Consider the following 15,120-nt stretch of genomic DNA (forward strand, 5'->3'; position numbering starts at 1 on the left):
TCTACTTAAGTCGCATCACTTTTAGATAATCTAAAATTCTTTATATTGACAAGGCCTGAAATCTTACTCATGAAAACTTCGTCACGTGGTGAACAAGTAACTAAACAGCTGAGCGTAATCTCACAACGTTTCAAACGTCCATGCTATAATTGCCCGGGCAACCAGGACCCCAAACAAAAACGGCCAGTGCGATAGACCTCTTTAAAAAAACCTCTTTAGAAAACTATTCCTGGCCTACTATACGAAACCATCACGGCAATAGGGGCGGATCAAGGTTGGTCATGAAGGTGTCTTGAATGGCGTCACAAAGTTATATCATAAAGCTGACGTTTGGCCAGTATTGCTCGTAACAACAGCATTTATGGTTCTAGTTTAACAAAAATCCGTCTTTGTATGAGTGTATGAGACACACGGCGCAGTGCCACGATATGCAACTCCTTTGGACCTGAATAGATACCACTTAACAGGTAAAAGTTAAATATAACTTCGGCACAACTATTAAAAGGTTACAACTATTTATAAATGCCCATACAAACCGGAATTCCCATCAAAATTAAAAATGGTAGCCTATACTTTTTTCTGCTGCAAATCCAGTCATTCAAAAAAGAAATTTAACGAAGTCCGGTAATTTTCCACAATTAGCAAGTCAAGTTTGATTACACAAGTCAAGTTCTAATACAAGTGGTTGCCATAAGGCAAATCCAAGTCACGTAAAAAATATTAAGGTGAAAAAATTTGTAAATGCGTTCCATTATGATCAAAATGTTTTGCAAATGTCAAACGCGAAACAAATAGCCCAGGAAGTTACCATTTTTATATTTAGTAATAATTAATCTAAATTTTACTAAAACTTGTTTAAATAAAGCACTAAAGTTAAGTCGTTATAGACAATTGAGTCATTTAACCAATTGACTTAAGTCAAGTCATTTTACCCGAAAGATTTAAGTCAAGTCAAGACTTTGGAAATGAGTAACTTTAGTTTATTTAAGTCAAGTGTTGCCTTCAGTTATTGCAATACTGAGAAAACTGTCTGTCGAATTGTCGGAATTAGAGAATAACGACACACGAACAAAATTAAGTGATTTGGACATGATAAGCATGTTTGCCCTTTTTGAAATGCTTCGCTTTCTAAATAAAATTCAACTTAAACGTTGTATGTTTTGCGTTTTCTGATCAGCGTTGACAATGCTAGAGGATCAGTTATGCAGCACGTGTATTAAATGCTGCTGTTACCGTTAAATAAAACAGTAAAATAGGCAGTCTAAATTGTGTTTCTTTGGCAAATGTCTGCGTATCCAATAAAATACAATGCGAATGTTTACTCTATCTTCGTATTATTGCCAATCCAAAACTCAGAATATATAGACACAGGGTTTTTTTAAGGTTTGGGTGACCGCTAAGTAGTTTTAAGAGACCGTAAGTGTTTCATTTAAATACCAAAAAGTTAAGTCCAAAATTTGGGAAACCGCTGGAGAAGTTTAGGGGACCGTTTCGGTCCCCCAAAACACCTTAAAAAAAACACTGTATAGGCGACTTACTACAAAGGGCGTAATTGATACAAGCATTACATAGGTAAGGGTGGTCCAAGTCCGGGCCCGCGGGCCACAGGCGGCCAGCGACATCATTGTTCGTGGCCCGCGAAACACTGTTGAATTATTGTAATGCGTATACAGTTGAGGGTTTAATCAAACAAATTTAAGTGATCAACGAACAGTAAGCATACTGCAATTGTTTGGTTATGATTACATTTTCCCAGATATACCATTATATAAATTAGTTTCTATCGCTCAACAAGTTGGGATCAAGGGGGTGGCAAGAACGCCTAATTTTCGATATGCGTTAGACCGGTTTGAGCGAAGCTGCTGTGCCTCGTATATGGAACTTTTTTAAATGGCTTTTTTGCGAACACATTTGCGTTTTGTTTTCCGTCTTTTTAATACGAACATACAACCCTATAGAAATTACTATTCTGCCACTTTGAAGTAAATGAACAATAAAATATATCGCACTGCTGGAAAGTATTGTTTTACAGGTTTTTATTGAGACGTTACAGCCTGACCCTTTCCAAGATGCGATTTTAGCCAAATTAATCTGGTTGAAACCTTCTTGCTCGAAACGATAACGTCTTTGTAATTTGGCAAATTTATAGTATGCAACATCTTTCTTAAAAATTTTAGACAGATACGCACGGTTTCCGCAAACATTCTACGCTTATAAAATGCAGTCTTTCCGTATAAATTAAAAGTTTTGCCAAATACGCAATTTTTTTCGCGCTTTGCGCGCACCTTTTTACCGGTCTCATAACACTCAATTTCATTTGTGCACAAGTTCGCTGATAGTAGCAAGTTTCTGGAGCTTATATATCTTTAAAGATGCTTTGTGACGTCATTTTTAACCATTTCCTGTCCCGTCAAACAAAAATTGTTGATCCGCTCCTGGAATGCATGTACCGTAGCCCAGTGGTCGGCAAACGCCGGTCCGCGGACCGGTACCGGTCCGCGAGGAGTTGGTTACCGGTCCGTAGCAGGGTCGTCAGATTAAAATTTTGTTTAAACATGAACTGTACGTAAATACGTGGTGAAAAGTCAAAAATAATTTAATCTATTTTATATTTAAAACACATTTACCTTCGTTTTAATATAGCCTACTACTCCATGGTTGATTGGTATGATAAAAAATCACAATTATAGAATCAAGCTCTCGTGAGGTTCAAAGCAACTAGTGTGTTGTGGCCATATGAGTTACACAGCACGTTCACAACATCCATAATGCATATTGTTATTACAAAATCCAACTTCTCAGTACTTACAATATATCGAAAAATGGGATAAAATATCATGTGTTTTAATTTTAAGCGTGCTCACCCTATGCAAATAGAATTTCATGTAAACAATGTTTATAAACTATGTCCTATAATAAAATAAGTTATTATTTTGATATTTAGACATGAAAAGGTTTCGAAAAACCCAATGAATGTTAACTAGTTTAAGACTCCATAAAAATGACAAAAAATCCAAAAAGCCTAATGATTTTTCTGACATCAATCACTTTAAAAAAAGTATTTTTGTTGTCAAAAAAGTTATTCTTTTTGTTGTCAAAAAGTTATACAAACCTTGTACGTATCCTATACTTTTCAGGTGTCGGTCTGTGGTTCGTACTTTTTCATAATGCCATTATTTATTTCGTTTTTATATTACGTAGGCTAACTATTGAAAGGGCCTGGTCAAAAATAGGATTATACATTATTATATGTTATACAAAAGTGTGAATTCTTTTGAAATAATGCTTTAAATATCCTTATTTTGACAAGCTGGTAAGAATATAGGAATTGGCAATAATGGTATACAAGTGTAATTTAAGAAAACACGTAAAGGCCTAAAAGTTTTATTAAATTGAGTTGCGGGCTGGCTCAAATTAAATTTTTTGGCCGGCCTGATGCCGCCCGCGGGTTTCAGTAAGTCCAATGATTCCTATAGATGGGACCATCTCTTTGCGGCAAAACAAGCATAAAGTTCGTATTGAAAGTTGCAATAAATTTCCTTTCCAGAACATTTGTTGTTTTTGAAAGCCGGTCCGCGACAAAATTTTAGGTATACACCGGTCCGCAGTGCAAAAAAGGTTGCCGAATCCTGCCGTAGCCTACTTTACGTGGACCGCAAAAAATATGCAATACATATTGTGGCCCGCGATTGTAACGCCCTACCGCGACTTGTTCATTGGGGCCTGGCGCCTGACCCCTACAGCTGCCCAGAAGGGCGCAACGGAGTGAGTTCTATTAGGTGGTGAAGGTTTCTGGTCAGATATGCTACCTGTCCAACCACAACTAGAATACCAATCAAAAGTATATTGTTACAATGTGAAGGAAAAGTTGTCAAATAGCATCAATAAACGTATATTTGTTTTAAAGTTAATGTGAGACAGACAGCCACCGCCTATTGCAGCGAGTGTCGGCTAAGACTGCCCGAAACACTTCTCGAAAAAACCCTAAGACGGCTTGTATATAGCCAATACGAAGAAAGAAAGAGTACTCGAAAGTTACGTCATATTTGGCCAATAAGACTGGCCGGCACATGGTAATACATAGCTATAGGCACTCTTTAAAGATTTCGGCGGCCATTCTAAGGCCAATTTGCAGCGGGAGTACGACGCCAGCAAAACAAGTGGCTTGCATGGCAGAGTGTGAGAACATCGCCCGCAAGACTGACTATTTTTAGCTTAGGGGATTAAAGGTTTAATGACAAGTTTGAAACGAGGCGAGCGAACGCATGAAAACTCACAATACGGAAAACATTACATCAAATATTATATTATTCAACCAATAATTCATTTGCTTATGCGAAAGCTAGAACACGTCAATCTAAAACCTTATTTATTAATTCGTAAAATAACTTAATGAACTCTAAGATTTGGCTTATGGCAATTAATTAATTTAGGTGTTTAATGTCTAGTGAACACGTAAATGACGCTGTCAACCTTGCACCACCCTGACGTGGGCGACGAGGCGACGAATATATGGAACAAAGCGATTGCCTTCAATACCAAGGGTTGGAATTGCTAAACCGATAGAGAAATATCAAGTAGTATTATAACGAGTTTATCGTGAATGCAAGTACATAAAATTCGTTATGTAAATCACGCTGTTTTCGCTTTAAAATGGTTGCAATACCAAAACAAACTGAATTGAAAATATAAAGGCATCAGTTTATAGTTGCACACGTTATTTTAATCACTTTCCAGGCAAGTTTAGTATATATGCGATGTTTTGATTTAAACAAATACAACTGTCACTTTAAGCTTCCAGGTACGATGTGCTGGAGATAATTGGTGAAACAAAATTTGTAAGTAGCTCTAAAAAAAAAACAAAGACTACTTATAAAACACCATTTGAACAGGGAGTCGTACCGAACTCAAACCAAAACAAACTGAATGGGGGAGACGACCTGAAACTGAACCGAATATAGTTGTTCACTCCAACATGACGTCACAGTATATATTTACGGCACAGCATAAAATTTAGTGCAATTTTTTTCTTTTGTTTTGAATTTTATTTTTTTCACCAGTCCATCAATGTACACTACAGTATACAAACGAATTTTAATGAATATCGTAAAATGATTTACTTATTTTTACTTTTTTAATTAATGGGGTAAATATGAGGCGATAAAAATGTACATAAGAGAAGTAATCAACAAAAATGTGATATGGGCCACAACAATAGCGCGGAAGATGGAAGCAATACAACCTTGCCCATTCTTTACAAAATACGCAGTTATTTTTATTGAACCGGTTAAGTCAAACGGGTCGACTCCCTGCATTAAAACACTATATACTTTTATAAATAGCCGGAAGTTTAGTTTCCTGGTTAAGTCTATAAAGTTATATCAACAAAGTTTCTGCCAGAAACAACAAAGCATAAAGTTCAAAAATACAATATGTTTTTTTTAATTTTTTTAGTTCAAGGTTCCCACAATGTTGCCGCATTGCGGGCACTGGTGGGTAACCCTGTAGTTACTCTCCTGGATAAAGGGAATCCAGAAGCAAAGCCAGCACCCAAACACGCACAAAATCACGCAAGTGCTCCAGGCGTTGGACTTCAAGTTCTTTACAGTTTTGGTTGTGATTTCGCGATGACAGTTGGAGCATACTGTTTGTGCAGGCTTCCGACCCACAACTAATCGCGATGGATTTTGGAACACGACATGCTGCTGGGGTGGTTGCGTGACAACTATCGGCTGTTGAACTTGCATCGTAAATGCTGGTTGTTGTTGAATCACAACTTGCGGAGCCGGATTTTGTATGACAACATTCGAATGATGAGGTGGTGGGGCAACTGTTGGCTGCTGTTGTTCCACCACCATTTGTTTCATAGGTTGCTGTTGATTGTGTATTACAGCATTCGGAGTTTGAGGCAGTGGGGCAACTGCTGGATGCTGTTGTTCCATCGTTTGCTTAATCGGTTGGTGATTTTGTACAACGGCATTCCTATTTTGAGGATGCTGGCCAGGCTGTTGTTGTTGTGCCATCATTTGCTTAATCGGTTGTTGCTTTTGTACGGCTACATTCTTATTTTGAGTTGACTGGGCAATTCGTTCCCGTTCTACCACCATTTGCTTCATTGGTCGTTGGTTTTGTACCATAGCATTCGTGTGCTGAGGGCTCACCTTAGCCTTCAGCTTTGTTACAGTTTGTTTTTCTAGTTGCGCATCTTGTGCCCTTGGTACCGGGAATGCCGGACGCACCGGGATCGGTTGTAAATACTCTGTTGGATTGGCAGTTGCTGCTTGAGCTTTCTCAGATGCTGGTTGCTCCATCTCTGGAGTGGGTTGCAAATACTGTGTATCGTCATAAGGGTATGGAGGCAATGTTGGCGCTCCTGTTGATCGACCAGTTGCTTCAACGTCATCAGATGATGTTCGATGCGGTTGCACGGTCTGTACAATCGGTTGCAAATATTCTGTATCTTCTTCATGCTGGTATGGAGGCGGTAATAACTCTTTGGCAAAAGTATAATGGGCCATTGTTACTTAGTTTAAGTTAAACTAGTGAATATATAGTTTCCGTTTGGTGTAAGCCTATATAAAAACACAACAAACGAAGTGTAAGGAACGGGTTTAATTTATATTACCTTCAAACGTTTAAATTTGTTTGTTTGTTGTTAAGAACTGCTTCTAAATTTAAAGTCAATGTGTATTGTAAAAAATAAAACGAGGCTCTATTCTATTCGAATGGCAAGGGTAAACCTTTATTTAAAATAAATTAACGCGTCCGGCGTCCAAGGCTTAATTTATTTAATGCCTGTTTTTGTATAGGGTTTGATACTGTTCAAAAGAGTTAAAGGAAAAAAGTCACAATATAGTTTTACTTAAGAGAGGAATTTTTGGAATAACAATTTTGCGTACGCCGCACACTTTGTCGTTTCAGGTTTAAAACTCTAATATATTGGTGTGCAACTTGGGCAACTTCGTATCAGTCCCGCCAATGTAAATCATCCGACCAATCTTTTTAAGCTAAAAGGCTCTGTGCCTAAACTGAAATTATCACCACGCAAGTGTTTCGCTTCGCACGAATACATTGCGTTTTTAAACATGACCGGCCCTATACTCAAATTTTATCATTAACTGAATTAACACTTAATTTGTAATTGCAAAAATTCTGGGTCCGGCCATCATTGTCAGTTTTTATAAAACAATAAATAAAAACTGCACGTTTTTAAAACGAAATGTCAGTCATAATGTATTAAGGCCCGACGAACCCTTTAGCTTTGACCACGACTAGGAAAGTTTGCCGACCTGCTCTTTATGCTATAGCCAGCCAAGATTGTGTAACTTTGCCGACGCTGCGAAATACTGAAAAACTATCCATGTGGATTATATGCTGGCTTTAATACGTCTATAAGCATAGTGCACAATATACGAAATATCTTCCGGGAATGGTAGGTCTTATTATCCCATCAACGTGACAACAATTGCACTTTTTCAATAGCAGTTTCAGTTTCATGAAAGCAACAATCCAATTTACTGCGATGCTTTGTTAATCGAAATTTTCACTTAGAACAATGTAAGGCATGACAATGCAATAAATTTGCAAGCGTTTCAGTAAAAGAAAAGTCTACGAAAAAATTGTGCGTCATTAAGCCAGAAGTAGCCTACAACCATTGTCATAGTCAAATTGTCAAAAAAAGAGAAAACATTACTCCTAAATCACGAAACACAACTGCGACTTTATGTTTTTTGATTTTAGTTTATTCTTTTACCAAGTATGAATTTCATACAGACATAAATACATGCAAGAAATACCAGTAGGCGACAAAAAATAGGAACAAAGCGATTGCCTTTAATACCAAGGGTTGGAATCGCTAAACCGATAGAGAAATATCGAGTAGTATTATAACGAGTTTATCGTGAATGCACGCACATAAAGTTCGTTGTGTAAATCACGCTGTTTTCGCTTCAAAATAGTTGCAATGCCAAAACAAACTAAATTGAAAAAATAAAGGCACCAGGTTAGCCGTGTAGACGATATTTTAATCAATTTTACAACAAAAGTTCAGTATTTATGCGATGTTTTGATTTAAACAAACTCAAATTTCACTTGAGGCTTACTATACGTATACGGAGTCGTACCGAACTGGAACCCAAGTTTTATAAATACATACGTTTTGCGTTAATTTTATTCCAACCGAAAAATACCGAATCGTTTTTTTGAAAAAAAATAAGGAGTCGACTTGAAACTGAAATATAGTTGTTCACTCCAGCATGACGTCACAGTATGTATTTACGTCGCAGCATAATACTTATAGTGCAAATTCTTTCTTTTGTTTTGAATTTGTCACCCGTCCATCAATGTACAGTGTACACTACAGTATACAAACGGATTTTAATGAATACCGTACAATGATTTACTTAGTTTTACTTTTTTAATTAATGGGGTGAATATGAGGCGATAAAAATGTTCATAAGAGATAAACATACTGTACACGCTATACAAACTACAAATCCAACAATGTCTTATTTACGGTAATCAACAAAAGCGATATGGACAACAACAAAAGGGGAAAAGATGGAAGAAAAACAACATTGCCCATTATATAAATAAAAACATGCAATTATTTTTATTGTTAAACGTTTTTATAAATAACTGTCTATTTTTATTATTTAAACTTCTTAAATTTATTTTATTAGTAAAACTTTCTAAAATTTATTGTTTACGCCATAGATTAAACCAATGCTCCGCAACCGGTGTGCCGCGGCACACTGATGTGCCTCGAGACCATGTCAGGTCTGCCGCGACGGTTCCGTAGGTGTTAGGAATATAAATATAGGCGACGGCAATTATTGTCAACATTTAAACCAAAGTTGAAAGAGAAATAATACTTATTAATGGCATTTTGTGTTTGGTGAGATTAATCTTGCTACCCAAAAAGGGCACATAACTACAAAGCACAATTGTCAGATAATTTTTTGAATATGCTAGTAAAAGCCCTCGATGTTTTCTATCCGGGATTGCAAGGGGGTACAACTTACAGGACTTTGGCCGGGAACACACAATGGGACCTACAAAGTAACCATATCTAAATCAGAATTTACAGCGCCATAGTATCGAGACCAACGACATAATAAAGCCAAATAGGCAGTTATCAGCGACAGAATAAGATTTAAAATCGTTTCAAAAAGACATAAACCCGCCAGAATAAGTATTAATTTCATCGGAATACGGCTCATAATGGCCTAAATAACCCCTGAAACTGTAGGGAGAGGGAATGGGCGATCGGGGGTCATCAGTGGCATCGAATGTTTTAGTGTCGACGTTTCGGCGCTCTAATTTGGACGCCCTTGGGGCGCCATTGTTTTGGCATTGCGTTGTTTGCCCCTGTTTGTGGTTAGTGTTGGGTAAGAAATTAAGTTAGAGTTGGAATATTAGGGGAGTTATTGATAAATTTAGTGGTGGGGATTGGGGCTAGGTAAGAGGTTGTATAGGCCTTGTCTTATTGAGGGTGTGGGACTGTAGGTATTAGCCCTATTTTGGTCTTATTCCAAACTGTGTTTTATTCCGACGTTAATGTTGTTTTAATTGCGGTCTTATGACTGAAGTCCCTTTAGTCGTCTTAAGATATTTTAGGAACACCGTAAAACTGCAAAATCAGACTATAAAATTAATGTGAGTTAAATTTCAGGCGCCTTCGGCGCGTTTAATCATAATTAGCACCTTTTTCTCTGGGCAGCCTACAATATTTTGCGTTTTGTCTTTTGTCAATCGTCATATATTTCGTAGGTGTGCCGCCGATTTTTTTAGCTCTGTTGGTGTACCGTAAGTAACAAAGGTTGCGGAGCACTGGATTAAACAACACTTTGTGAGTATTATTTACGATAACAACACTAGTTACAAACTGAACCCGAACAGTAATATGGTTTGAAAACAACCCTGGAGCGGACCGGAGCTAAACGTGAACTTTTAAAATGCTCTGAACCGAAAATGAAATTGGATTTGAAAAAAGAAATCTTGAACCCGAACCTAAACCGGTTTAGTCAAACGGTAAATCTTTAAAGTTCTAACAACAAAGTTTATGAAAGAAACGAAATATTGAGTTTAAAAAGTACATATATGCCATTATAATGTACATTATACATTATAATGTTTTTTGTCATATGTTATTAGTGGAAGGTTCCCACAATGTTGCCGCATTGCGGGCACTCGTGGGTAACCGTATAGTTATTCTCTTGGATGAAGGGTATCCAGCAGCAAAGCCAGAACCCAAGCAAGCACAAAATCACGCAAGTGCCCCAGGCGCTGGACTTTAAGTTCTTTACAGTTTTGGTTGTGATTTGGCGATGACAGTTGGAGCATACTGTTTGTGCAGGCTCCCGACCCACAGCTAATTGCGATACATTTTGGAACACAACATGCTGCTGGGGTGGTTGCGTGACAACTATCGGTTGTTGAACTTGCATCGTAAATGCTAATGCCGCCGGCGCCACAGACCTAATTTATTTATAATGCCTGTTTTTGTGGGGTTTGTCACTGCTGAAAAAAGTTAATTAGAAGAAAGACATTATAACCTACGCCGCACAACTGTCGTTTCAGGTTCAAAACTATTATATATGGGTCGGTAACTTTAGACCGGCGGACCGGATCTGACCCGCCAATGTAAGTCTTCCGCCCCGCCACATATTTGACAAACTGGGCGTAAAAGGTCATTTTTAGTAATGCACTTTTGTCTATTCCAGGGGTGTCCAACAAGCGGCACGCGTGTCACATAAAAAAATGGCACGCAAGCCCTTCAAAAAATATCTAAAATTGTTATTTAGCCAATTGCCCAAAAAGCTCAATTTGTTATTTAGCCATTGTCAAAAAAATATCAAGTTTGTATACAGCCAATTGCCATTGTTTGTTCACAATACCAAACAATCGCCAAACCACGACAACCAACAATTACTTCTGATATAGTAACATTATACTGTGTAGAGGCTAGCATTCACAGAATTATATAGCTTGGTGTGAAGGAACAAAAGTCAGCCCACCGAGAGACACTTTGATGCAGTGATGCGCATTTCTACTAGACCAGGCGTGTCCAACATGAGGCACGACCTAATAAAAAATGGCACGCAAGACCCCCAAAAATATTGCCAATTGTCAAAAAAGCTAAATTTGTTATACAGCAATTACGACAACGAACAATTCCTTCTGATATTATAACGCTCTACGGCTTTTATTTTTTGTATAACTTATAAGATAAAAATTGACACGCCGGCATGTTTGAGTTGGACACCCCTGGTCTATTCTAACAATACCTACATGCATTTTTATTTTGTTTATACATTTATTATGTTTGCGATTTCAGGCAATCTTTTTAAACTAAAAGGCGCTGCGCCTAAACTGAAATTATCAACATCGTATGTCTAAATCTATTTTATTACGATTCGCACGAATTCATTGAGTCTATTAATTAAACCTTCGCGACCCAACAAGAAGCACTGCTCCAGCCAACTAATATTGTGTAACTTTACCGACGCTGCAACATACTGAAAAACTATGACTTTAATATGTCTATAAGTGTAGTGCACGATTTACGAAATACCTTCCGGGAATAGTAGTATTATTCAATCGGCGTGACAGCAATTGGGCTTTTTCAATAGCAGTTTCATTTTCATTAAAGCAACAATACAATTTACTGCGATGCTTTGTTAACTCAATCGAAATTTTCACTAAGAACAATGTAATGCATAACAATGCAGTAAATTCGCAAGCGTTTCATTAAAAGCTCAGAGAAAAAATGTGCGTCTTCATTAAGCCAAAAGTAGAACCATAGATTAATTATATAGATAAAGTCAAATTGTTTCAAAAAGAGAAAACATTACTCCTATATCACGAAACACGACTGCGAGTTGTTATCGTTTTGGCTTTTAGTTCATTCTCTCATCAAGCATGGTTCGAAAATTTTTGGGCAGGGTAAGACTTACAAAATACTGAGTCTACCAATATCATATATCTCTAAAAATCTATTTTAACGACGCATAGGATTCGCGCGAAATGTGAAAAAATAAATTAAGCTGGACTTTCTCTCTGTATACATCCAGGGTCAACACAGCGCTAAACAAATAAAAAAAATATTTTAATTTTGATGGTGCTATAATTTTTGGGCTTGCTCAATGGCAGGATAAGGGTTAAAAAAACCTCGCCTATGCAAAGCTATGTACAAACAAACAATTACATTAGTATTTTTATTGGTAATAACTAATAATAAATGGTCGTACAACTTAGGCGTCAAATGAAATTTGCACAAACTAAACATAGCGAGCTATTACTAACATTTTTAACACTTCGCATTATCATCAAATATAAATGAAATTTTATAAATCGGAAACAGGATGACCGGCAGCGCAAGTTATGTTAAACTCAGCGAAAATTTTTGAACAAACACTTTGCAATAACAGACTTTCAAGTTTTGGCGCAAACCTGGAAACTACTAAAACAAAACAGATTCAGTTTATTTGAAATTTAGGCTTTACGAAAACACATAGCACGTGAAACTAGCATAAGGGTATTTTGTCCGCGTTGTTGGAGAAAATTTGCCTAGTCAAAGGCTACAGACGCGCGTCACTTTTTCTGCATATATTTACCTAATAAAGGCAGGGCGCCAAAAATAAAACGACCATTAGTTGACACTGCCCAAAGCAACGTTGCAGGACGGACAAGAGTGGTTGACCTTGTAATAGCCATCCATGACGAAAGGAATCCAGCAACACAAGAGGCCTCCGAAAAAGCACAGAAGCAAGGCAGCCGTATAAGCTTCCGATTTCAATTCTCGTACGGTCCTCGTCTCTACTTGTTGTCCACAACTGTGGCAAACGATGTTTACTGAATTCTTTGATGTTATGATCGGAGCAGCTTGGACCACTACTGTGCTGCATGCGACCGGCGGAGCCTGAACGTAAGTTACTGTGGGCGGTTGCTGAACCGGATAAGGTTGACTAGGCGAAGGTGGTGCAGGCTGCTGGTAGTGGGTGGGAGATGGCTGCGGACTGGCCTGGCCTGGGGGTCCGCTGTAGGGTGGTGGCATCAGTTTTCCTTGTTCTTCCATGATATGTTAAGGGCGTGATCTCCAAATGCACTTATAGTTGTAAAACACCTTAGCGATAAACGGGAAAAGTGTTATAGGCCATATCTGTTGTATGCAGCCGAGGAATTATATGGTATAACGCTACTGTGAAACTATTAATCTTAACCTTAATAGTCTGTATAGGTTGTTACAAGTCAATGTGATACCTGATACGGGGCATAGGAATTTAGTAGAGTAAAACAGCATATTTCTTCCATTTGGTTTGTATTTTTACATTACATCTGTCCATTTAAGTTGTTGCAAAGGTTTTGTTGAATAACAAACGCGTCATTATGGTTCTTTGGTGAAGTATTTGTTCATCTTCCCAACCTAGGTCACGTTATATATAGTTTTACTATTATTATAATCATTTATTCTTCGTAACAATCTTAAGATTTACTATCACAAGTATATTGCTTTTCACTCATGTGATCTAATTCACTACTGCAGTGTTTCACAAACTTTTTTTGGCTTGCGGCACCCTACAGAAATTATAAATAGTTCGCGGCACCCATGCTCGTAACTCAACGATCAGCACCGTCTAATCACACTATACCAGTTTACAAACACTGTAATAGGGCATTTTTGTACTAAAACAACGCCAACACAGTAGGTCCTTTATACAGTACGTGCTGGCGAAACACTGACGTGACCTCACATTTCCATAAGTTAAAAACTTCTGCCGTCAACATATTTATCAAATCGATTTTTCACTGTTATATTTTTCAACAACTATAAACTCTAAATAAGTAATGTTTACCTAAAAAGTAATGGAAGCACCCGAGTGACCCGACTACTATTTGTCAGTCTCTCAATACTCCAATTAAAGCTTAAACAACATACCAATGGAAGTAGGATAAACAGTGTAGGTAGAATGCACCGGAATGAATGTATCCGGTGTATGGTTTGTTGAACGTTCTTACTGTTATTGTTAAACCAACACCTAAGTAGCTGATGTTACCTTAATTGGATTTAACAAATGCTGATTTGCCCGCCTGAATCCAACCCTCCACATTCGTTCGTATAAGACCTTGTATTTACAAATAGGTAACAAGCCGTTAATAACGTCTGGCGAAACTCAATAAAAACCTTGAGCTAAAACATAATATTACGAATTTATAATTGTTGAAAAAACTTTTAATTACTTGCAATTTATTATTTCAGGTTGAAATATTTAAGCAATGTTTTAAAAACAAAAGACTCTATTCGCCATAATCTACAACAAGCGTAGAGATATGTTGCAATGTTAATTAGATATATTTTTTATTTGCTAATTATATGTTGCTTTTATTATGTTGCGTCATTCCGAATGTGGCGCTGGAATCTTTCATTGAATGATTAACTCACAATCGAATTTGAAGTGCCAATGGGTTTATACATTTATAACCTACAATTGTATTTTTATTACCTCCATGATGCAGAAACTTCCCCAGGTATAGACCGCGGTTGCGTGACCAGCGTAACACGTTTTTTTGGAAAGTTTGATACATCACGAACAGAGATGATGATAAACCTATAGATATGACTAGGCTTACCATACGTCCTGATTTGGGCGTGATAGTCCCTATAGGAATTCAAAATAGTAATATACTACTTGTAAAATAATTATTAATTCTGCTGTAAACATAGGCAGTCTCAATCCGGTTTAGGTTCGATTCGTTAGTTATCTACAAAGAGTCTGCTATTCAAGTTTTACATGCTTTCGGTGCCGTTTGCCTATTTGCATTTCGATTATATTTTTTTCCAAAATTACAAAATTTTGCGGTACACAGTTTAAGAATCACTATAGGTTGTGACGTAATTTGCTTGAGTATACTTTTTCTTCGACAGGTTCGGCTACGGTTCGGGATAAATAACTCGAAACCGGTTCATAAAGATCCGGTTCGACTTCTTAATTCGTCGTAATCAACCGGAATATATTTAGTACCATTTTAATTGCACATTCAAAAAATATGGCAACCATACATGGCGAGTAACAAAAAGTATCCTAATCTATTATATCTAAATTATTATTTTTTTTTAAT

General features: G+C 37.2%; 1 protein-coding gene across 1 annotated transcript; it reads right to left on the bottom strand.

Annotated features, from left to right (window-relative positions):
* Positions 1 to 12,652: 12,652 nt before the first annotated feature.
* LOC146160885 (lipopolysaccharide-induced tumor necrosis factor-alpha factor homolog) lies at positions 12,653 to 13,078 on the bottom strand. Its single transcript, XM_083385039.1, has one exon. The coding sequence runs from the start codon at positions 13,076 to 13,078 to the stop codon at positions 12,653 to 12,655; it is 426 nt and encodes a 141-aa protein (XP_083241165.1).
* Positions 13,079 to 15,120: the final 2,042 nt, after the last annotated feature.

This window comes from Ascidiella aspersa, chromosome 3 (assembly GCF_963924565.1).
Source record: "Ascidiella aspersa chromosome 3, kaAscAspe10.2, whole genome shotgun sequence".
Lineage (NCBI taxonomy): Eukaryota > Metazoa > Chordata > Ascidiacea > Phlebobranchia > Ascidiidae > Ascidiella > Ascidiella aspersa.